Source organism: Oncorhynchus nerka, linkage group LG15 (assembly GCF_034236695.1).
Source record: "Oncorhynchus nerka isolate Pitt River linkage group LG15, Oner_Uvic_2.0, whole genome shotgun sequence".
In the NCBI taxonomy this organism is placed as follows: Eukaryota; Metazoa; Chordata; class Actinopteri; order Salmoniformes; family Salmonidae; genus Oncorhynchus; species Oncorhynchus nerka.
The window spans coordinates 53,350,674-53,376,478 of record NC_088410.1 but is presented as its reverse complement, the minus strand read 5'-3'; the positions used below and the strand labels follow the sequence as shown (position 1 = coordinate 53,376,478).

At 40.7% G+C, this 25,805-nt stretch overlaps 1 protein-coding gene across 4 annotated transcripts in view; it reads right to left on the bottom strand.

Annotated features, from left to right (window-relative positions):
* Positions 1 to 3,570: 3,570 nt before the first annotated feature.
* LOC115142883 (copine-3-like) overlaps positions 3,571 to 25,805 on the bottom strand; it is a 41,947-nt gene continuing 19,712 nt past the window's right edge. For 2 of the 4 annotated variants that reach the window (XM_029682695.2, XM_029682697.2), the window contains exons 7-16: positions 22,879 to 22,968; positions 22,407 to 22,505; positions 21,947 to 22,033; positions 21,060 to 21,119; positions 20,439 to 20,572; positions 19,874 to 19,928; positions 19,729 to 19,780; positions 12,845 to 12,978; positions 6,983 to 7,219; positions 3,571 to 6,725 (exon numbers count right to left, since the gene is read on the bottom strand). In XM_029682695.2, the coding sequence (XP_029538555.1) occupies positions 6,612 to 6,725; positions 6,983 to 7,219; positions 12,845 to 12,978; positions 19,729 to 19,780; positions 19,874 to 19,928; positions 20,439 to 20,572; positions 21,060 to 21,119; positions 21,947 to 22,033; positions 22,407 to 22,505; positions 22,879 to 22,968 (1,062 nt within the window). In that variant the 3' untranslated portion in view covers positions 3,571 to 6,611. Of the gene's footprint in view, positions 6,726 to 6,982; positions 7,220 to 7,713; positions 7,983 to 12,844; positions 12,979 to 19,728; positions 19,781 to 19,873; positions 19,929 to 20,438; positions 20,573 to 21,059; positions 21,120 to 21,946; positions 22,034 to 22,406; positions 22,506 to 22,571; positions 22,668 to 22,878; positions 22,969 to 25,805 lie in introns of those variants that run through there. The other 2 variants (XM_029682696.2, XR_010458783.1) reach the window with 2 other exon arrangements.

Here is a 25,805-nt window from a genome sequence, read left to right as displayed (position 1 = left end):
TGTGTGTGCACTCTTATCTGGGTGTCCTCGCAGTGAGTGTGTGTAATGTGTGTGTGCTCTTGCAGTCACGGGATGTTGTGGCCGAACTGACGGCTATCACCTGTGGCTAGGATGTATCCTGTTTCGACAGTGTTGTGGATGATTTAAATGTGTGTGAGAGATATCCTGTATGAGGCCTAACATGTTTTACTGTGAAAATACGTTGTTATGTGCTGTCTCAGTTATAGCAATGTAATAGCAGTAAGCTGGTCATTTGCATAGGAAATAGCACTTCATTACATTACCCAACACTCTAATTCTCACAAGGATTATACAACCCCAAAATCTGCCAAGAAGCAGGGTTGATCCAAGCTCTCTTGACCTCACAAAATATAATACTTTTGTCTCACACCCAAGCTAACTGGCTAAAGTTGGCTAGCTAACGCTACTTCTAGAAACAAACAAGAGAATACATCCTCACTCTCCATTATACTCTTCTAGCAATGCTGGTTAGGCTTTTTTCATGTTATTCAAACAAAAGTTGGTGACTACCCTGTGCTGCTGGCAATAATTCAAATTACGTTATTTCCCTAACATTTACTGACAAGGATAAATTCAACCCGTCGTATTCTGCGCTCTGGTACATTCAAACCAGTGCTCTGAAATCCGAACAAAATAGCCAGAGCGAATTTATAAAGCATCCCATTTAACAATTTCCATTGAGAACGCACAACGACTATGCCATTTAGCCAAGCATGACGTGAATAGTCAATATACTAGCAAGTTCGATTCATAAGGATAGGGCAACCAACAAACGTCATAATTAGTTCAAACAAATCATTTGTATCTTAAGATCAATAAGCATACTACATACTCAAATGACTTCACAAAAAAGTATGATTAGGCTAATAGAATGCTAACATCAACACGCTGGTGTATTGAACTAATGATTATTATTTTATGTCATTGTGTCAAGTCACAAATACATCCCTCAATTCTCAAAGATTGGAATTTTTCTTTCAGCAGGGCCAAATTTTTATCTATGATTAGATTGAGATCTTACGAGAGAAAAAGGAAATGTTAATTTAAGAATAAAACAGAGACAGACAGAACCCCCTTCACGTCTTTATTGCAGGATTGTAATGTGATTAATCAACGTTGACACTTGTGATGTTTAACTGTATTTTGTATACATCATTTGCTAACATAGGTAGCCCTATAGATATGGTATATAGGATATACCCCTTTTCATTTGCAAACAAGCTTTCACAGCTTTCCATATGAGGATAGAAAACAAAGAAATAGGCTTCATTATACTCATTAGACAGCACTGACTATTATGTTGCTAGTATCTCAAAGTTTTCCCCTCTAGGGATTGGAACGGGAGAATATTTTCATAATGTCTTCCCACAAAATGACCTGCCCTATCCAGTAGCCTACATTCTCCCGTTACTGACAGCTGGAGCTGCAATTTCACCCTCTTCCATGGCTGTTATCTACAAATGAATTTGGATAGGTAGCTAATAAAGTTAGCTAGCTGATGGCATTTCATTCACTTGGCTAAACAGTGTGTAACGTTAGCCTACAAAATGGTCTACTGTAGCCAGATAATAATAGATCTCTTTTTACATAAAACTGGATTTAATTACTTGAATAGGTTCTCCCACTGCCTCTTTAAATCTTAGCTTCTTAGTATGCTTTTTAAACATTCAATCATTGTCAATCCAAATACCAAGGTATTTGTATGCAGGGTCTTGTTCAATTATAGAACCATCTGATGAGTGAAGATGTTCTCTGAACGGAACTTGAAAACATGTATTAAGCACAAGTTTTAAGTCAGTTAGGGCTTTGTGTACAGCTGCAAAATCGGACTGTAGTCTTGTCATATCCAGGTCAGCAGTCGGGGCAATTGCGTACATAATAGTATCATCTGCATATAGATGAAATTTACAATTTTTTACATATTGACCAGTAGCATTAATATAAATGGTGAAAAGAACAGGTCCTAGTAGTGACACCTGTAGAACACCTTTTATGTACTTCAAGAAATTCGAACTTAACCTCAATCACGATGGCCTGAGTTCTGTCACTAAGATAATCATGAAACCATGAGCAGGCATCAGAGCCCATGCCAATCGAACAGCATGACCGACAGTATCAAACACTTTTGACAGGTCCAAAAACAAGGCAGCACAATTAATTTAAGTTTCTAAATCATTAAATCATTAACTACTGTGGTTGCTGTGCCCTGGCCTAAACCCAGATTGATTAATATTCAATATACCATGCTCAGAGTTTATTGCTTATCTACCAAAGACTCGAATCTTAGCTAGACATGGAAGCCTGGAGATGGGACGTTAATTATCAAGATCAATACTATCCCCGCCCTTGGAATGGCGGTACATATGCCGTTTTCCCTGCTTTTGGAATATTTCCTGTTAAACATAACATTAAGATATGGCCTACTGAGCCAGCACACTTGAGTATACCCGGTTCCAATTGGTCAGCCCCTGATGATTTCTTTGGCAACTTTGTGAATTGCCAAAATGCTAAAACTTAAACCATTTTCTGAGTCAATCTGCAAAATTCCAAATCAGCATTCAGCTCAGAGTAGAGCAAGAGGCTCTTTCAAAAAGTAAAACGATTAAATGCATCATTGATGGCATTTTTGTCCGTAATGGGGCCAGAGTCTGAATGAATTTGTTGGAGCAGAGAGGAAGCACAATCTTTCAGAGATTTGACAGTTTTCCAGAATTTGGCCAGACTCCCCTTACCATCAGAAAGAGTGCTTACATAAATAATCAGCCGTTCTAATTAGTCATATACATTAGGCATCTGAGGAATCAAACAATCGCCAATCCAGGCCTATGTTCCCGGCAACATTTCTTACAAATGACTTCAGATAATTCAGGAGTGAACCAGGCATTCGATCTACTTTTAACTGATGTTTTGAAAGGTGCATGGTTATCTAGTGTTAAAGACATTTACAAAAAAAAGCTAAATCAGGTTCAGGGACTATGGAGTTTGAGTTCATAAATAGGAAAGAGTAGTCCTACCTACAGCATTAACTAATTACAAAAAAATGGAAGCAGTGGCCTCCCGAGTGGCACAGTGCTAGCTAGATTCTGGGTTCGAGTCCAGGCTTTGTTGCAGCCGGTCGTGACTGGGAGACCCACAGGGCGGCACACATTTGGCCCAGCATCGTCCGGGTTAAGGGAGGGTTTGGCCGGCAGGGATGTCCTTGCCCCATCGTGCACTGCGCCCGACCCGCCACACGAGTCACTAGTGCAAGATGGGGCAAGGACATCCCTGCCGGCCAAACCCTCCCTTAACCCGGACGATGCTGGGCCAAATGCTGACACTGTCGCCAGATGTACGGTATTTCCTCCGACACATTGGTGCTGCTGGCTTCCAGGTTAAGTGGGCATTGTGTCAAGAAACAGGGCGGCTGGGTTGTGTTTCGGAGGACGCACAGCTCTGCCTTCGCCTCTCCCGAGTCCATACGGGAGTTGCAGCGATGAGACAAGACTAACTACCAATTGGAGAGAAAAAAAAGGGGTAAGAAAATAAATAAAACCGCAACCAGACAAGTCATTTTGAAATATGTATTTATTTCAGAATGCAAAAGACATGTTGCAAAAAGCTATATTTCAGAAAGGGTGAAAACGAAAGCATCCTAAATATAATTGGCTGAATGTTGGTATGGCTAGGCTTAGATAAGGTCTCTTGGTTACAATTACAATGATATTTCATTTTTATATAATTTGTGTTGGCTCCTTAATTTAGTTGAATTAAATCTCATAGCACAACTGTTTGGCATTAAGTTAGAAAGTGTGTTTTTTCTAATCTAAATGGCACAAATGCTGCCATCAGTCTTGCTGTATAACGAACACAAAATCAAGCCCATGGCCCTGTGTAACCCAAACAATGTGGGGCAAGAACAAAAAAAAAATAAGATTCTGTTCAAATATGTAGATTACAACCAAATCCACTTTGGCCTCAAAAGCACATTAAAGCAAACCAGATTCATGGCACAGAGAACTCATTTTCGTAAAATAATAAAATAAAAATATAATAGAACATTTGTCTTAATTATAATTGCACACCACATTTCGGGAAAAATACAGAGACCCCTTTGAAAAACAGCCATCATTAGGTCGTCTCACTGCATAAGGTTGTTTAAAATAAAGTGAATCAATAATAGTCAATTCTCAACTCACTAACTCAGTTTTTCATATTCACATATTGTAGCGGAGACCCTATTTTACCAAATCTGTGGTGTTCGTTGTCCCCACCATCAGCACACTTGATAACAGGGAGTGTAATTTCAATCAGAGAAATAGAATTCCTAGATTGGACCTATCCCTTCAGACCACTACAATTTAGCTGGTACGCCATAGGTATTAAATAGTATTGACATTTTAACGTCCAACTACTAACCACAAAGACGGCTGCCGGTCCTCTCACCGTTGAATGGGACTGTCTATTCCAGCGGTACTCAACTCATACCCTACGAGGTCCGGCGCCTGCTGGTTCTCTGTTCTACCGGAATTTATTTCACACACCTGGAGTCTCGTTTGAGGGGTTATTCGATCATCTATATTTCTACGATTTCAACACGTTTCCTATAGAACCCTCAAACTCAACTCTGGATCTCAAAGCCAGTTCCACTGTATTTTTTTCATTGTTCCCCTCTAATCAGTGATTGATTTAGACCTAGGACAGCAGGTGTGTGGAATTCATTATGAGGTATAACAGAAAACCAGTAGGCTCCGGACCTCGTAGGGTGAGTTGAATACCCCTGCTATAGAAGATTGACAATATTATTTAAAACAATGGATATTCCCATTCAAGTCAACATTCTCTGATGGGTGGACCTGCAACAATTTTTATGGTACCATTTGGAGTTGAAATGTTACATTTTAATTCACATTTTAGTATTGTACTGTATTTAAAGAGTATGGTGGGCATAACAAACACCTAATTTGATGTGAAATAGGGTATAAACTACAGCATAACACAAGAAAAACATGTTTTGTTAATTGACGTCAAAAAGGTGTAAAAATGACAACCCTGTTTGTATGCTTTCAAATTGCATCAAAATCAACACCGTCTGAATCAATGACCAAGATATGGACATGTGGGACGACCCTATAATGTAAATACATAAACATTACATTCTCAAATCTATAATTTTAGTTTCCATTGTTTTAGGGAGAAAATAGAACAGGCGAAAGCATCTAACATCTGGATCAATAGCAATTTCCTGATAATAATATGGTGTTCAAATGGGGGTAGTAAACAATGTGAGAAGTTCTACAGCACTACTCTAATTAAGGCACATTTTATTTATCTTTGGTACAAAACTTTAGCAATCCATAGCATACATTCTATTGCAGCAGATTAATATGATGTAGCATACATGTCTAATTAATCTCCAGCATGAGAATACCATTCTAAATTGGATACGTTACAAACGTCAAAATGTGAACATTACTGGAGCCACATCAGTTTGTTTCAGTTAGCTCGCTAGAGTTCTATAGATTTAGAGTTAGCTAGCTACCAATCCTATACTGTAGCGTCATGCCTCCAAAAATGACTGTCTCCAGTTATGTTTACATTTTGGCATTTGTGACATACACTTTAAGCATATTAAGTGCAAGGTGGTGTATAATACCAGCTCTCATAATGTGACATACACTATCGTTAAAAAAACTACATTGCATAAAGGTTAATAGTGCAAAAGGCCATGCACAAGTATTCAAGTTTGAGTGGTGGAATGGTAATGGCTTTTTTTCTCAAGCGAAGGTCTTTTAAGGGAGTATGCAAGCACACTCGTTCGGTTCACAGAGCCAATTTCTGCTAGGTGCCAGCCGAACCAAAGCATACAGAAGCCTTTAGAAACATGTAACGTGCGGTGCAAGCTAAGCATTTGTAGCCATTATTATTATTATGAAGATGTAACACCTTGATCAGACCTACAGCATCATTGCAGCAATGCTGCAAAATCAATTCTGGCGGTCAAACTTTTTTCATTACATAATACAATCGTTTTACTGGATGTGAGAAACAAAAGTTCAACATTCACCTTTTGTTACTATTTCCGTCAAGTCTACAAATACAATTCAATGCATACGTTGGATAAATCCATGTATGCGCCACACAGAACGCACTGCTTCTGCAACAGAGTTTTGGTGTACCAAAACGCAATTACGCTCTTGATCTGATCGAGGAGTTCAAACTTTGTGTTACGCGAGTAGCCTACTTTATTTAATCAAATGTTTTGAAGCTGCATTACATGAAATGCATGATTATTTTGGCTTTATTAAAGCTCTCCTTTCCACTATTTTTTAACATCACCCTTCTTGAACTCCTTGTTACTTCCAGAGGAATGAAATAAGAATATCTGAAGCAGCAAAGAATGAGAAATATCTATGACTGTAGAAAAAAGAATATATATATATATAGTCAGAATTGTCATAAGTGGCATCAAAGGGCAAAATGAGCATTGACAGAAATAATTTCAGTATTTTCACATCCGATAGTGGGCATACTCAAAACCCTGTGTGGTGGAGTGTGCTGGCTCCCTCATGTGGCTAGGAATGCAAAGTGCTGCATTTCTGCTTGCTCCACTAAGCTTTGGGGGCAGGAATGTTGACTGGATCCAGTTTCAGCATCTTGTAGTAAGACACAAGTTGATTGGGCACTTCAGCCAAGACACTCTGGGCGAGGGCTTCCTTAGGGGCCTGCAGAGGGCGGAAGGACAGTGAGAAGATAAGTGCTCCAATAGCAGTGCAACAAAACAAAAAAATAAATTCAAGATAGAAAAGTACGTAAAAACCTGTCAATATCTCGCCAAAGTGTTATGGAATGGTGCCACACTACCCACTGATACTATTACTGATGTACACGTGTGAATCTTCTCAATTCCTCGCCAAACTGGTGTGGTACTGGTACTGACAACACACTTCACAATGACAAATGCAGATTAAAATAAACATACATTGGCAAACTGTCTGAGGGGCACAAACTGCACAATATCCCTGGTCACGGACTCGCCACTCAGGGACTTGAGTACGCCGTCGTCTCCATCTAGCAGCTCCATGGCCTTGAAGTCTGCTTCGCCCACCCCGATGATGATGATGGACATGGGCAGCCGTGAGGCTTTGACAATGGCATCCCGGGTCTGGTCCAAGTCCGTGATCTCGCCATCGGTGATGATTAGCAGGACAAAGTATTGCTGACGGAAGTTAAGAGGACAGAACAGTTTGTTAAATTTTATTTAGTTTGAAATGAACAAATGCGCTAGACATGGCAAATCCTCCTGCTTTCCACTGTGTTCATTCTGACCAAGACACTTTTTCATAACTGTTGAGTAGGCTTGTATTGTAAATGTCTGATTTGCATCATGTTTGTACACAGTGCCTTCGGAAAGTATTCAGACCCCTGGACTTTTTCCACATTTTGTTACAGCCTTATTCTAAAATGGATTAAATTGTGTTTTTTCTCTCATCAATCTACACACAATACCCCATAATGACAAAGCAAAAACAGCTTTATACATTTTTTCAAACAGTACTAGTCAAAAGCTGACACCAAATCATTCAAGGGTTTTTCTTTATTTTCTACATTATAGAATAATAGTGAAGACATTTAAACTATGAAATAACACATATGGAATCAACGTGTTAAATGAAAATATATTTTATATTTGAGATTCTTCAAAGTAGCCACCTTTTGCCTTGATGACAGCTTTGCACACTCTGGGCCTTCTCCCAGCCAGCTTCATGAGGAATGCTTTTTCAACAGTCTTGAAGGAGTTACCACATATGCTGAGCACTTGGTTACTTTTCCTTCACTTGGAGGTCCAACTCATCCCAAACCATCTCAATTGGGTTGAAGTCGGGTGATTGTGAAGGCCAGGTCATCTGACGCAGCACTACACCACTCTCCTTGGTGAAATAGCCCTTACACAGCCTGGAGGTGTATTTTGAGTCATTGCCCTGTTGAAAAACAAATGATAGTGGGACGAAGTACAAACCAGATGGGATGGCGTATCAGTGCAGAATGCTGTGGTAGCCATGCTGGTTAAGTGTGCCTTGAATTCTAAATAAAATCACAAGACAGTGTCACCAGCAAAGCACCCCCACACCATCACACCTCCACCATGCTTCACGGTGGGAACCACACAAGGAGATCATCTGTTCACTTACTCTGCGTCTCACAAAGACCCATTGGTTGGAACTAAAAAATCTCACATTTGGACCAAAGGACAGATTTCCACCCGTCTAATGTCCATTGCCTGTGTTTCTTTGCCCAATCAAGTCTTCTTATTTGTGTCCTATAGTAATGGTTTCTTTGCAGCAATTTGACCATGAAGGCCTGATTCATGCAGTCTCCTCTGAACAATTGATGTTGAGATGTCTGTTTCCTGAACTCTGAAGCATTTATTTGGGCTGCAACCTGAGGTGCAGTTAATTGCCAATTTCTGAGGCTGGTAACTAATGAACATCCTCTGCAGCAGAGGTAACTCTGGGTCTTCCTTTCCTGTGGAGGTCCTCATGAGAGCCAGTTTCATCATAGTGCCTGATGGTTTTTGCGACTGCACTTGAAGAAACATTCATTTTCTAGATTGACTGACCTTCATGTCTTAACTTCACTAGGGTAGGGGGAAGCATTCGGAATTTTGGATGAAAAGCATGCCCAAATTAAACATTCTGGGACTGAGTAGCAGACAATAGGATATGCATATAATTAGTAGATTTGGATAGAAAAGACTCTAAACTTTCCAAAACTGTTAAATAATGTCGGAGTATAACAGAACTGATATGTCAGGCAAAAATCCGAGGAAAATCCAACCAGGAAGTACTATTATTTTGAAAGGCTGTTTTTCCATTGAAAGCCTATCCACCATACAAAGACTTAGGACCCAGTTCACGAGCTCTGTGCGTTCATCTACATGTGACCATTGTGTCAGGCTTTTACTCTGAAAGTGCCGTATCTCCCTCATTTTTCAATCAGTGACCAGTGGAAATTTCCATTCATCAGCCATGCGCCCTGTGAACGCGCCTTTGTTTCTCCTTTCCTATTGACGAAGCTTTTGTCCGGTTGAAATATTATTCATTATTTATGACAAAAACAACCGGAGGATGGATTTTAAACATCGTTTGGCATGTTTCTACTAACTTTTATTGTACCTAAAAAAAAAAAAAACTTTGTCCTGGAAATAGTGCCCGCCCGCGCCTTCTGAATTCGGATTACTGGACAAAACGCATGAACAAAAAGGAGGATTTTGCTCATAAAGAGGGACATTATCAAACAAACAAACATTTGTCTAACATGGAGACAGTGCCACCAGATGAAGATCATCAAAAGGTATGTGATTAATTTTAATGCCATTTCTGACTCCTTTGTTGGAAAATGGCTGTATGCGTTTCTCTGGCTAGCTAACATAATTGCAAAGTGTGCTTTCACCGTAAAGCGTTTTTGAAATCTGACACAGCGGTTGCATTGAGAAGTTTATCTATACATTTCCATGAAAATACTTGTATAGTTTATCAATGTTTATGATGAGTATTTCTGTCATTTTATGTGGCTCTCTGCACTTTCACCGGATGTTTGAGACAATGCATTTCTGACCACAATGCGCCAATGTAAACTGATTTTTGAATATAAATATGAACTTTACCTAACAAAACATGCATGCATTGTGTAACATGAAGTCCTTTGAGTGTCATCTGATGAAGATCAAAGGTTAGTGATTCATTTTATCTATATTTCTGCTTTTTGTGAATCATCTCTTTGGCTGGAAAAATGGCTGTTATTCTGTGAATAGGCACTCACCTAACAATCATTTGGTTTGCTTTAGTTGTCAAGCTTTTTTGAAATGGTGTAAAATACATGTTTGAGGAATTCTAATAATGGTATTTCTGTTTTGAATTTGGCGCCCTGCAGTTTCACTGGCTATTGACGAGGTGGGACGCTACCGTCCCACGTACCTTAGAGAGGTTAAAAGTAATGGACTGTCATTTCTCTTTTCTTATGTGTCGTCTCCCGAGTGGCTCAGCAGTCTAAGGCACTGCATCTCAGTGCTAGAGACACCCTGGTTCGACCACAACTGGCCGTGATTGGGAGTCCCATAGGGTGGCGCACAATTGCCCCAGCGTCGTCCGGGTTTGGCCCTGTGTAACCCTTCATTGTAAATAGGAATTTTTCTTGATTTCCTAGTTAAATAAAGGTTAAATAAAAATGTGAGCTGTTCTTGCCATAATATGGATTTGGTCTTTCACCAAATAGTGCTATTTTCTGTATACCAACCTTACCATGTCACAATACAAGTGATTGGATCATACATTAATAAGGAAAGAAATTCCACAAATTAAGTTAAGGCACACCTTTTAATTAAAATGCATTCCAGGTGACTACCTCTGGTTGAGAGAATGCCAAGCTGTCATTAAGGCAAAGGGTGGCAATTTGATGAATCTCAAATATATTTGATTTGTTTAACACTTTTTTGGTTACTGTGTTATTTCATAGTTTTGATGTCTTCATTAACCTGTTGTGTAGGGGGCAGTATTTTGATGTTTGGATGCAAAAACTGCCTATTTCTCAGGCCCAGAATATGCATATAATTGTCAGATTAGGATAGAAAACACTAAAGTTTTCAAAACTATCAAAATATTGTCTGTGAGTATAACAGAACTGATAGTGCAGGTGAAAACCTGAGGAAAATCCAACCCGGAAGTGCTGTTTTTCCTGAAAGCCCTCTGTTCCATTGCCTGCCTTCGCTCCATTTAAAGGGACATCAACCAGATTCATTTCCCTATGGCTTCCACATGTTGTGAACAGTCTTTAGACATAGTTTAAGGCTTTATTTTGAAAAAATGAGCGAGAAAGATCACATCGCGTCATTGTATGGCTGGGTGCCAGCAGCGGTTTGCATGTGCAACAGCTTAGAGCAGACATTTTCTCTCTCTCCTATTGAAGAAGGTACAGTCCGGTTGAAAGATTATCGATTATATATTGTAAAAACAACCATAGGCTTGATTAGAAAAAACGTTTCACATGTTTCTACGAACTTTATGGATACTATTTGGAATTTGTCTGCCCGGTCGTGACCGCTCGAGCCTGTGGATTTCTGAACATAACGCGCCAACCAAATGGAGGTATTTTGGATATAAAAATAATCTTTATGGTACAAAAGGAACATTTATTGTGTAACTGGGAGTCTCGTGAGTGCAAACATCCAAAGATCAAAAAGGTAAGCGATTCATTTTATTGCTTTTCGTGACCAATCTACTTTGCTGCTAACTGTAATGTTATGTCTGCTGAGAGAGATGTCCTTACATAAACGCTTGGTATGCTTTCGCCAAAAATCTTTTTTGAAATCTGACACGCCAGGTGGATTAACATCAAGCTAAGCTGTGTTTTGCTACATTGCACTTGTGATTTCATGAAAATTAAATATTTTTAGTGATTTAATTTGGCGCTCTGCAATTCAGCGGATGTTGACGAAAATGATCCTGCTAAACGGGATGGGTGCATCAAGTAGTTAACAAGGACAACACACAGGTCTTTCCATCATTGTATGATTTTTTTGGTGTCCAAATGAACAAGTTTACAGACAATGTCAAATGTGAAATAGCGAAGCACTTTTGAGTTGGGTGCACAATTATGCAGGTACTTTCCCCGAAACGGATGACAAACAACTGGATTCGTTATCCCTTTCATGCCCTGCCTCCAGTCCACTTACCAATATCTGAACAAGAGAGCCTCATCGAAATGTAATTTAAATCAGAAGCCACTGCCAGATTTCTTGATTGGGCTGCGCTCAGAGTATCCTGCCGTGGCAAGACAAGGATGCCCTTTGCAACCACGTACCTATGAGAGTGTGGAATCTAAGCCATCACTAGCATGAAAACTAAATACAGGCACAGACTGTGTGTGGAAAATTATTTAAAACATACTCTCTCCAATACAACATTGCAGTTATGTGCATCTTTTTAAGCACACCCTTCTCATTAACCTGTGGCCAGTTATTCACAATTTTCAATGAACAAGTAAGGTTTTATACTTAAGATGGTTAAATAAGAGCAAAATGATTGATTATTATTAGTGCCCTGGTCCTATAAGAGCTCTTTGTCACTTCCCACGAGCCAGGTTGTGACAAAACTCATTCTTATGTTTAATAAATGCATTGTATAGTGTATGTGGCAAACTTGCAATGATGGCAAAAAAACATTTGAGAGAGTGTGCGGACCCTGGTGCTAGAGGGGGTACGCAACTGGAGGTTGAATGTTTGAAGGGGTACGGTACTATAAAAGGTTTGGGAACCACTGCTGTAGAGCATCTTCTGTTTCCAGGTATAAAAGTTATCTATAAAGAGTGATTTCAACAGAGCTACAGTAATCTTTTAGCCAAGTGTGTAATGCCAGTAGCCTGCTGAATCTTTCACACTCGTGGGCCAATAGAGCTGCCAATGACAACAGCTGGTGCAATGGCGGAGGAGGTCCGGCCATTCTTTCGCCTTGACTGGTTTTGCAAACCCCTCAAGGATCGAAGGGCGGTGGGGCCCAATGGACCCGAGCCAGCTGTAGTATCCTTTGTGGATGATTAATGGGCCGGACTCTCAGGCAGCCTCACATTCCCTTCCTGGAGCCCACCCCTCTTTATTCACGTTTTTGTTTAGTCTGATGTTTTCTTGTTTAATTTGTACAATTGCAAAGCGACTTTGGGTCCTTGAAAAGCACTATACAAGTCTCATGTTTTATATTGTTATGGCCTATTTTAAAAGGTAAGCTGAAAAAGTGAAGATAACCTTTAATGAGATGGAGGGATAGAGGTGTTGCATGTGGTCTAGACTCACCGATGCGTTGTTCTGCTGTGCCGCCCCTGACGCGATGCCTGCCACGTGGTTGATTATGGGGGAGAAGTTGGTGGGACCGTATAGCTTCACCTGAGGTAGGGCCATGCGGTAGGCCTCCACAATCCCCTGGACCCCTGCAACATATTAAACACACAGGGCCAGTTTGAGCTTGAACTGGTGTAGGTAGGTCAGTGATACTCAAATACTATTTGGGAAAGTTCAATCACACAGATTTCCTAGTCGGATGGATATTGTAATTTATCGCACATTTTATGACTTGGGTTACATGTTTTTGCATAAAATGTTTTGATGAATACTGGTAAATGCATCAAATGAGACTAATTAAATATTTCAATTAATTAAAAACACAACTATTTTGATTTTGAAAATGTGCCTTAACAGTGCAGGAATTTGTACATTAGGCTACTGCTATTTTAGTACAACATTAATTATTAACCTCTCTGGGATCGTTCGGGATACTAGCGTCCCACCTCGCCAACAGCCAGTGACATAGCAGGGCGCCAAATTCAAAACAGAAATCTCATAATAAAAATTCCTCAACCATACACGTATTTTACACCATCGTTAATCCAACCAGTGTCCGATTTCAAAAAGGCTTTTCTGCGAAAGCAGAACATATCATTGTTAGGTCAGCAACTAGTCACAGAAAGCATTCAGCCATTTTCCAACCAAAGAGAGGTGTCACAAAAAGCAGAAATATAGATAAAATGAATCACTAACCTTTGACGATCTTCATCAGATGACACTCCCAGGACTCAATGTTACACAATACATGTATGATTTGCTCGATCAAGTTCATATTTATATCCAAAAACCTCAGTTTTACATTGGCGCCATGTTCAGAAATGCCTCCAAAACATCCGGAGAAATTGCAGAGAGCCACATCAAATAACAAATACTCATCGTAAACTTTGATGAAAGATACATTTTGTATGGCGGTCCATGTATATTTGTAAACAGCTGGTGCACGATATTTAACTTTTTATGGCTGCAGGGGCAGTATTGAGTAGCTTGGATGAAAAGGTGCCCATTGTAAACGGCCAGCTCCTCAGTCTCAGTTGCTAATATATGCATATTATTATTAGTATTGATAGAAAACACTAAAGTTTCCAAAACATTGTCTGAGTATAACAGAACTGATATTACAGGTGAAACCCTGAGGAAAATCAAAACAGGAAGTGGCTTCTATTTTGAAAACTCCATGTTCCATAGCCTCCCTTTGCTGGATTAAAAGGGATATGAACCAGATTCCTTTTCCTATCGCTTCCTCAAGGTGCCAACAGTCTTCAGACAGTTTAGGGCTTTTATTTTGAAAAATGAGCCAGAACGATAACATCGCGTCAAGTGGTCACATGAGTTTTGCTTGCGCAACAGAGTTTGGATAGTATTGCTTTTCCCTCTCCTACTGTGAAAAACATTTGCGGTTGATATATTATTGATTATATATTTTAAAAACAACCTGAGGATTGATTTAAAAAAACATTTGACATGTTTCTGTGGACATTATGGAAACTATTTGGAATTTGTCTGCGTTGTCATGACCCTCTTTCCTGTGGATTTCTGAACATAACGCGACAAACAAACGGAGCTATTTTGGATATAAATAAAAGGAACATTTGTTGGGTAACTGGGAGTCTCGTGAGTGAAAACATCCGAAGATCAAAGGTAACCGATTAATTTGATTGCTTTTCTGATTTGTAACCAAGCTTCCTGATGCTATGTGTACTTAATGTTTTGTCGTGCGATCGATAAACTTACAAACGCTTGGATGGCTTTCGCTGTAAAGCAGAATTTCTAAATCTGACACGACAGGTGGATTAACAAAAGGCTAAGTTGTGTGTTCCTATATTGCACTTGTGATTTCATGAATATAAATATTTGTAGTAATATTTATTGAATGTAGCGCTATGCTATTCAGCGGTTGTTGATGACACTTATCCCATTAGTGGGATTGCAGCCATAACAAGTTAATGAAGTCTCAAGGTTTTGCTCGCCTAAGGTAGAGAACTCATAAACTGTAGACGACACTATCTACCAAGAGAGTTTTCATTTATATTCTTTGTAGCTGTCTATTTACCACCACAAACAGATGCTGGCGCTAAAACCACACTCCATGAGCTGTATACCGCCATAAGCGGCGCTCCTAGTGGCCGGGGACAATAATGCAGGGAAACTTCAATCCATTTTACCTAATTTCCTTCAGCATATTAAATGTGCAACCAGAGGGGAGAAAAAACAAAAACAAACTGTAGACCACCTTTACTCCACACAGACATGTACAAAGCTATCCATCGCCCTCCATTTGGCAGATCTGACCATAATTCTATCCTCCTGATTCCTGCGTACAAGAAAAAATGAAAGCAGGAAGCACCAGTGACTAGATCAATAAAAAAAGTGGTCAGATGAAGCAGATGCTAAGCTACAGGACTGTTTTGCTAGCACAGACTGGAATATGTTCCGGGATTCTTCCGAAGGAATTGAGGAATACACCACAGTAGTCACTGGCTTCATCAATAAGTGCATCTTTGACGTCGTTCCCAGTGACTGCACGTACATACCCCAACCAGAAGCCATGGATTACAGGCAACATCCGCGCTAAGCTAAAAGGGTAGAACTGCCGCTTCCAAGGAGCGAGACTAACCCAGAAGCTTATAAGAAATCCCGCAATAATCTCCAACAAACCATCAAAACAGGCAAAGCGTCAATACAGGCCTAAGATCGAATCGTACTACATCGGCTCTGACGTGGCAGTGCTTGCAAACTATTACAGACAACAAAGGGAAGCACAGCCGAGAGCTGCCCAGTGACACAAGCCTACCAGACGAGCTAAATTGCTTCAAGGAAAGTAACACTGAAACATGCATGAGAGCATCAGCTGTTCTGGAAAACTGTGACCACGCTCTCTGCAGCCGATGTGAGTAAGACCTTCAAATAGGTCAACATTCACAAGGCCGCAGGGCCAGATGCATTACCAGGACGTGTACTCCGAACATGAGCTGACCAACTGGCAAGTGCCTTCACTGACATTTTCAACCTGTCCCTGGCAGAGTGTGTAATAACAACATTTTTCACGCAGACCACTGTCGTGTGTTTACTATCATTAACTGAAGACTTAAAGTTATCAAAGATTCTCTGTAACTATTTGAAGGTTTTCGATAGTCTAGCATTTCGTGATTAACTAATCAGGCAAATGTAATTAACTAGGAAGTCGGAGCACCAAGGAAAATATTTAGATTACAAAGTTATAATTTTCCTAATATAACTTTTCAGATATTTTAATATCTGATCAATTAGTCTTCTGATTAATGACTTATTCTTTATTTTACCTCACGTTAGTCTCATTCCAAACGTCGTACATTGTTGGTTATCTGCACAAACCCAGTCTTCACGGAATCATCCATACATCAATTGTCTTAAATCATTTATTTACTAACTAAGTAATTCCCAGAAATGCATAAACAAACAGTAGATAGTTACAAGGAAACGATAACAGAGTTTCCCTAGTGGGATAAACCGGTATCGCGGCTTGGTGGACGAAAAGGGAAGTGGGGGTCAATTGAGATAAGACAACACACAGTTGATAATTATAACATTGAAATGCTAATCCTTTGCACATGAACTCATTCGGGAATAATTGCAATCGATATACATATTTACACTCAGTGTGTCGTCGTGATCTCTGAAAAGTTTGTTTCTGCTGGAGAGTTTGTCCGCTCTGTCTCGTGGTTAGAATGGATAGTTCAGAGTGACATTTATTCATGTCGTTATAGAATAGATGTTTCAAAGACTTGTTCTTATTCTGTCGGTATCGATAGTCTAAGAGTTTAACCACGTGGGATGGTTAAAAGATTCAGCATTCTGGTCTCAAACATTGTCCCTCTCGTTATCGAGGGAAGCTGGTCTGCAACCTTTGTCCTCTCGTAATTGAGAGAAACATGGTCTGGTGATAGAAAACCCAGGTGGGGGTTTTATCTGGAACATCGAAAAGGGTCATCTCATGACTGTTAAAATAGTGTCTGAGTATAACAGAACTGATTTGGCAGGCGAAAACCTGAGAAAAATCCATTCAGGAAGTTGTGTGGTTTTCTAGTTTTCTATTCAATGCCATTACAGTATCCATTAACTTTGGACTCAAATTGCAGTTCCTATGCCTTCCACTAGATGTCAACAATCTTTAGAAATGGTTTCAGGCTTGTATTCTTATGAGGGAGTAAGACCCGTCTGAATGAGTGGACCCTGACGTGTCACAGAGCTTTTTCATGCACAATCCCGAGAGTGCATTTATTGTTTACCTTTTTATATTGACAACGTTCTTGTCCGGTTGAAATATTCTAGATAATTTAAGCTAAAAACAACCTGAGGATTGAATATAAATATCGTTTGACATGTTTCTATGAACCCTACGGATACAATTAGGATTTTTTTATCTGCCTGTTTTGACAGCGTTTGAGCCTGTGGAAAACGCGAACAAAAACAGAGGTTTTCGGATATAGAGACCTTATCGAACAAAAGGAACATTTATTGAGAAAATGAATGTCTTCTGAGTGTCACCATATGAAGATCAAAGGTAAGGGATTAATTTGAGCTCTATTTCTGAGTTTTGTAACACTTCTGCTTGGCTGGTTACTATTTGTAATAATTTGTCAACTGGGCTATGTTCTCAAATAATCGTAGGGTAAAGCATTTTTAAAATCTGACACAGTGGTTGGATTCACAAGTTAATCTTTAAACCTATGTCAAATGTTTTGTTCTCTGAATTTTTACAATGAGTATTTCTGTATTTGAATTTGGCGCTCTGCAATCTCATGTTGGCCACATACCCTAGAGGTTAAACAGTCCAAAATCTCTCTATACTGTGGCCATGAGGAGATAATCTCCTCCAGGAATTTACGACCTCTCTGACCACAGCAGCCTGGGTGAGGGAGACAGGAGGGTAGGGGTATTGTGCATAGGAAAGGGCTGGTGCAGAGGGAGGGTAGTGCTCGCTGTACCCAAAGAGGGCAAGGTCATGACACCACCATAGTTCCTGTGCCCAAGAACCTGCCTAAATGACTACCGACCCGTAGCACTCACGTCTGTAGCCATGAAGTGCTTTGAAAGGCTGGACATGGCTCACATTAACACCATTATCCCAAAAACCCTAGACCCACTCCAATTTGCATACCGCCCCAACAGATCTACCGATGATGCAATCTCTATTGCACGCCAAATTGCCCTTTCACACCTGGTCAAAAGGAACACCTATGTGAGAATACTATTCATTGACTACAGCTCAGAGTTCAACACCATAGTGCCCTCAAAGCTTATCACTAAGCTAAGGACCCTGGGACTAAACACCCCCTTCTGCAACTGGACCCTGGACTTCCTGACGGGCCACCCCCAGGTGGTAAGGGTAGGTAACAACACATCCGCCAGGCTGATCCTCAACACGGGGGCCCCTCAGGGGTGCGTGCTCAGTCCCCTCCTGTACTCCCTGTTCACTCATGACTGGATGGCCAGGCACGACTCCAACACCATCATTACATTTGCAGATGACAAGTGGTAGGACTGATCACTGACAACAACGAGACAGCCAGGTCAGAGACCTGACACAACAGTGGTAGGCTTGATCACCGATAACGATGAGAGCCTATAGGGAGGAGGTCAGAGACCTGGCCATGTGGTGCCAGGTAAACAACCTCTCCCTCAACGTTATCAAGACTAAAGGAGATGATTGCGGACTACAGGAAAAGGAGGACCGAGCACGCCCCCATTCTCATCGACGGGGCTGTGGTGGAGCAGGTTAAGAGCAGGTGTCAACAACACCAACAAACTAACATGGTCAAAGCACACCAAGACAGTCATGAAGAGGGCACAAAAAAAAAACTATTCCCCCTCAGGAGACTGAAAAGATTTGGCATGGGTCCTCAGATCCTCAAAAGGTTCTATATCTGCACCATTGAGAGCATCCTGACGGGTTGCATCACTGCCTAGTATGGCAACTGCTCGGCCTCCAACCCGCAAGGCACTACAGAGGGTAGTGCGTACGGCCCAGTAAATCACTGGGGCCAAGCTTCCTGCCATCCAGGACCTCTATACCAGTTAGTGTCAGATGAAGGCCCTAGAAATTGTCAAAGACTCCAGCCACCCTAGTCATAGACTGTTCTCTCTGCTAACGCATGGCAAGCAGCACCGGAGCGCCAAGTCTAGGTCTAAGAGGCTTCTAACCAGCTTCTACCACCAAGCCATAAGACTCCTGAACATCTAATCAAATGGCTACCCAGACTATGGCTACCTAGACTATTTGCATTGTGTGCCCCCTCCCGCTCTGTTTATCATCTATGCATAGTCACTTTAATAACTCTACCTACATGTACATATTACCTCAACTAACCGGTGCCCCCGCACATAGAGTCTGTACCGGTACCCCCTGTACATAGCCTTGCTACTGTTATTTTACTGCTGCTCTTTAACCATTTGTTTTCTTTTTTTAGGTATTTTTCTTAAAACTGCATTGTTGGTTAAGGGCATGTAAGCAAGCATTTCACAGTAAGGTCTACCTGTTGTAGTCGGCACATGTGACAAATACAATTTGATATTGGAGGTTACACATAACCACGGTTCTAAGAACTAATCGGCACATTCGGGTGACAGAGGAAAATACAGTCGGTGTTATTCGGTCCGTGTTGAGTATGGCCGCTGTAGGTTTATGTTTAAAATGGCAAATAAATGAATTAATAAATCATTGTGCATTTAGGCTAACAACAGGCAGAGTATGGTTTCATTTAATATAAACAGGTTGGATTAATAAACATGAGGTGATAGTCATGCTGATGGACATGGATTATATTAACATACACACTTCACAGAAAGGAAATATTTACCTTGACAGTAAGGATTACTTGGGTTGAAGTTCAGTGCAAATTCATGGGATACCTGCAGGGTTAATAACAACAATTTACTAACTTATAAAATGTGTTTTCCTGAAATATTTACCCATGATGCTTTTTATTTTATTTTTCATCTAACCTTGAAGTCTGGGGGCACTTGAGCTCCAAATCCAAAGGCAGGGAAGAGTTTGTCACTGAGGAAGCGCATAAAACTTGATTTGAGTAGACTATCACAATTACCATGAAAACAATGGAGGGATGTTGTCCACGCCTCAATACAAGAGAGTCACAGAGTAACAGGCCAAACCTGCCATGTTAGTCCATTTAGGTCCACGCCTCTATAGAAATAACAATTTGGTAATGATCCTTAGGGCTAAACATTTCCATGACCTAAATCTGCCCAACCAGGAAGTCAAGACATGTGCTCTTATTCATCTCAGTTGCTGTATTCGGATTCCCTTTGCCTCTCCCCCTAAAATGTGCAGTTCCATCTTCCTCTCATAAATTTAACAGCATTGAACTGGTGTTAGCATGAGCTGGAGAGCGTACCCAACATATTTGTTAAACCAGATATTTTAAAAATGCGGTGGGGGGGGTGAACAAGTGTACACTGAGGAGAAGGGTAGGGAATCTGAATTTAGCCATCTATTAATCTACTCATGGTCTCTCCCTCTTCGGCGTTCTACTGAGCAGAAAGTTCTTACGTGTCATAGTCCTGGACAACAAGGCCCACTGACCAGGTGGCCGACAGGTACTGGTTCAGACCGTCAGGGCTCAGGTAATGCAGGGACTGTGGAGAGCGAGGGTCGCCGTTTGACCCAGTGAAGTCAATGCCCACCTTAGAAAAATATAGGAACCATGAGTGATGGTCCATATTGGTATAAAAGCCTCATTTAAAAGAAGCATTCCGGGAATGGTACATCAAATGTTGGAATTTTATAGATATAGCCATTGATTCTTAAAAGAACTTCTAAATGCCTCATGAGCTTATTAGTCTATTTGCCATGCCACACCAGAACTGCAAATATAAGCTTGTTTTACTCAATTGTTTGTAATTGCTGTAAAATCTGTACTTTGTCTATTTTGAGTGGTTACATTTCTCCAGCCCCATCCCTCAGCCATTTACAATTTGACATTTAAAGTCATTTAGCAGACTCTCTTATTCAGAGCGATTTAGTTAGTGCATTCATCTTAAGATAGCTAGGTGGGATATCCACATCACACATTTTCAATCCATCAAAGATATTGCTTGAGTTTTAGACATGCGCTAATAAACAAAACTTCAACCCCTTACTTCTGATTGTATCTGAAGAGCCTGCACTTACCGTAAAATTTATTTGGCAACCTCCCATGACGTAGTCCAGGAATGTGTACTGTGCCTGTATCTAGGGGGAAATTACAATTTGCTTTAGAAGTATCAACTTTTAAAAATAGGGTAAAATCTAAGGGATAATAAGCTACTGTGCAATTGTCCTGAACAAAAATATAAACGCAACATTTAAAGTGTTGGTCCCATGTTTCATGAGCTGAAATAAGATCCCAGAAATGTTCCATATGCAAAAAAAAGGAGCATATTTCTCTCAAATTTTGTGCACAAATGTGTTTATATCCCTTTAGTGAGATTCTCCTTTGCCAATCAAGATGCTGGTTAAACAGCATGATCATTACACAGGTGCACCTTGTGCTGGGGATAATAAAAGGACACTAAAATGGGCAGTTGTGTCACAAGACAATGCTACAGATGTCTCAAGTTGAGGGAGCGCGCAGTTGGGCATGCTGATTACAGGAATGTCCACCAGAGCTGTTGTCAGAGAATTGAATGTTCTTTTCTTTATCATAAGCCATCTCTGTTGTTTTAGAGAATTTGGCAGTATGTCCAACCGGCCTCACAACCGCAGACCACGTGCAACCACACCAGCCCACAACCTCCACATCTGGCCCCACTTGCGGGATGGTCTAATTGGCTGAGGCTGGCACCCCAGTGGGTGGAAATCAGTCATTTGAAATAAATGAATTAGGGCGTAATCTATGGTTTTCACATAGGTGGGCATAGACCCACCCACTTGGGAGAAGGACCACCCATGTGAAATCTATAGATTAAGGTCTAATTCATTTATTTAAAATGGAATGATTTCCATTTATGAACTGTAACTCAGTAAAATCGTTGAAATTGTTGCATTTTATATTTTTGTTCTGTATAATTATAACCTACCTGGCAGCTCTTGACACTGATTACTCCAGAGTTTTTGTAACTCTTCTTCTTCTTTTTCTTCTCTGGATGGACACAGTCAAACTCCACCTGATCACAATGGACAATATACACAACTTCCTCAATTACAAAACTACCATCACCATGATTAGATACATGAGGCAGAAACAATTTACATTAAGCTGCTCAGCTCTTACCATATACATTATATATTAACTACATGTGTATCTATACTGTAAAGGCACAGAACAATGATTCAATTGTAATCAGAAACTGGCAAAAAAAACACGAGTAATTAGTGAAGTTACTGTGTAGTGGGATACAATTAATTACACAAAACTTTAAATTCATGCAACATGGTATCTTTACAATTTAATGTCAAGTGGGACCAATAGAGAGACAGAAGCTTAATGGTAAGGTAAGCAAAAAGTAAAAGTGCTAGAAGAAAAATACATGGTCTCACCAGTGAACCATGGGCAGCTTTCTGCAGCTCAGACACATTAGTTTGGAAAACACCGATAAGGTCATGCGAGCCATCACTATCATAATCAGAGCAGTGGACCTGGGGAAGGGGGACAGGAGAGAGGGAGTTTGAGACAAAAGGACAGAGGTGTTCTCTTTGGCTCACCGCACGGTCTTTAGCATCCAAAAGCTGGCGGGTAGTGCAAGTAAACTCGCCTATCATATCTGAACTGGTGTCTTCGTCCTTATCGTAACAAGTGACCTGCCAGTAACAGACACATAGGTAAGCCCTGGGGCTACAGTAGGTCAGAGATACCATAACAATAGGGCTGTAGGTTATATCAAGACAAAACAACTTTTTTTGTAGTCACAATATCTAATTCAACAGGTTCTATAGGACACCATAAGCTCTGAAAGTTCTCTACATGCTAGTGCAGGTCTGTCAAATGCCATGGTCTTTTAGCTATTCATACCTTGATTGGTTTGCTCATGTCACAGTTGCAGAATGTTTGCAGAGCCACAGTGAATTTCTTCCATGACGGACTCAGATTATTCTTGACAACCTAAAAAAAAAAAAAAATACAAAGAGAATGTAAAAAAGTTCAAATGTGACCGACGGCTCAAAATTGGTCTTGTCTAACAATGTTTAGTTGTATTTATTTTTACATTGGATATAAGAGACTTGGGTTGCAAAGCGTCGGAAAACTTTTTTTTGCTTAAATTCGTCAAAAAAGTTAGCTTAAACAGTGAACCTTTTTTGTGGGATGCACATAAGGCTATTCTAGGGTTTGTGGCATATTTTAGTTAAACTATCCTCAATTCAATGGAATTGCAACCCTCTGCATGCACAGTGCATTCTTCCATCACATGTACAGCTGATTCTCAAGATCTTGCACACTAATGAGATGCTTTAAGCCCACACTACCCTGTTTGAGCCAAGGACTACATGCTTTCTGGTAAGTTTTGATTACAATACTGGGTGGGATGTGTATATTTCATGACATACATTAATTTTTGTTAACTAGTAAAGAGTAGCCTACAGAAAAGTGTTTAAATTATTTCTAACTTAACACTTTCTGCTAGTTAGTTTTTGCTACCATGTGGGTTTTAGCTTGCTTGAGCCTGCTAACTGAGTGTTAAATTCACCTGTTTCCATACACGTTTCATTTTAAAACATTTACCTTACAAAATAGCTGTTTAAATCTAACTGCTTAACTATTTATCTGTACATGGAATTGTATTAGTTTTTTTTAACTCATTGTTTTCTAATCTTTACAGGAAAATGCCACAGGCACAATCTGATGTGGAGACATTTCACTGCAGCGAATGTAGAATGAAAAGCTGTGTACATTTGATAATGTGCCAAAGCATGTGAAGAATGCAACAAAGATGCAGAATCATCTGGCCAAGTGTCATAAATTCCCTCAGTGCTCACAAGCAACCTCTGACAAAAGTCCCTCTACTTCTAGTCGAGGGAAAAATGATGAATACACCTTAGATAGCAACAGCTCATGGTCCTCCTGGAATTTGAAGTTGATTTGACTCAACGGAGGAACGTAGTTAGGGAAAGGCTGATGAATGTCTTGCTCAAACTGTGTATGCAACTGGTTCACCTGTGATGCTCACAGGCAATGTGTATTGGAAGAGATTTCTGAATGTTCTTCGCCCAGCATACACCCCTCCAACCAGAGGGGTGTATGCTCATTTGCTGGATGCAGAGTTCAACAGAGTTCAAGTGAAGGTCAAGCAAATCATAGAGAAAGCAGACTGTATTGCAATCTCTGATGGGTGGTTGAATGTTCGTGGGCAAGGAATAATGAACTACATCAACTCCACCCCATAACCAGTATTCTACAAGAGCACAGACACGGGACAGACACACCGGTCTCTACATTGCAGATGAGCTGAAGGCAGTCAATGACCTTGGACCACAGAAGGTATTTACACTGGTGACAGACAATGCTGCAAACATGAAGACTGCTTGGTCTAAAGTAGAGTCCTACCATCACATCACACCCATTGGTTGTGCTGCGCATGCATTGAATATGCTCCTCAAGTACATCATGGCACTGAAAACAATGGATCCACTCCACAAGAGAACCAAGGAAATGGTTAGGTATGTGAAGGGTCATCAAGTTAGCAGCAAACTACCTCCCCAAGCAAAGTGAGAAGACCACCACCACATTGAAGCTGCCCAGCAACACCCGTTGGGGTGGTGTTGTCATCATATTTGACAGTCTCCTGGAGGGGAAGGAGTCTCTGCAAGAAATGGCCATATCACAGTCTGACAATTTGGACAGCCCCATCAAGAGGATCCTTCTGGATGATGTATTTTGGGAGAGTGGTAAAGCAGCCTGAAACCTATAGCAGTAGCCATTGCAAGGCTTGAGGGAGACAATGCCATCTGGTCTGATGTTCAGACTCTGCTAGCAGATGTAAGAGAAGAAATCCTACTGCCCTGCCCACTTCACTGTTGCTCCAAGCAGAGTAAACTGCAGTTCTGAAATACATCAAAAAGCGGGAAGACTTCTGCCTGAAGCTCATACACGCCGCAGCGTACATGTTGGACCCCAAGTATGCAGGCAAGAGCATCCTGTCTGGTGCAGAGATCAACAAGGCCTATGGTGTTATCACTACCGTGTCTCGCCACCTTGGCCTGGATGAGGGCAAGGTTCTTGGCAGTCTGGCGAAGTACACGTCCAAGCAAGGGCTTTGGGATGGAGATGCAATATGGTAGTCGTGCCAACATATCTCATCAGCTACCTGTTGGAAGGAACTTAGTGGATCTGAGACTCTTTCCCCTGTTGCCTCCATCATCCTTCAAATCCCACCAACATCAGCCACCTCAGAGGACAACTGGTCCTTGTTTGGGAACACACACACCAAAGCACGCAACAGGTCGACTAATACAAGGGTTGAAAAATTGGTTGCCACCCAGGCAAATTTTAGGCTTGTTGAGGATGGCTCGCTGTCAGGCTCAAAAAGGTTGGAAAGTGACAGTGAAGATGAGACCTCAGTCTGATGTTCAAGAGGTGGACATTGAGGATCTCCAGGGAGAAGACATTGAAGCCTGAGTCTAGAAACTGAAGCTTTGGTTGTCCTTCCTCTATCATTTTACAGATGTATATTGAAAATGTTTTTGGGAGATGCGATGGATAATTGGGGGATCACTCAATATTCCCTTTCTTTCGTTGTTCAGTGAAATCATCCCATGTGAAGAGTCAACTCATTTAATTAAAATTCAATTGGTAACTGAATAAAAAAAAATATGCGTTAGACAGGATTACCTAGACATACTGACTAGCTCAGAGGCGCGCTATATGGCAAACCAATCCAAAATCATCTCTCGGCATGTCCAGCTCACTCATTATCTCAGCCAATCATGGCTAGTGGGAAGGTT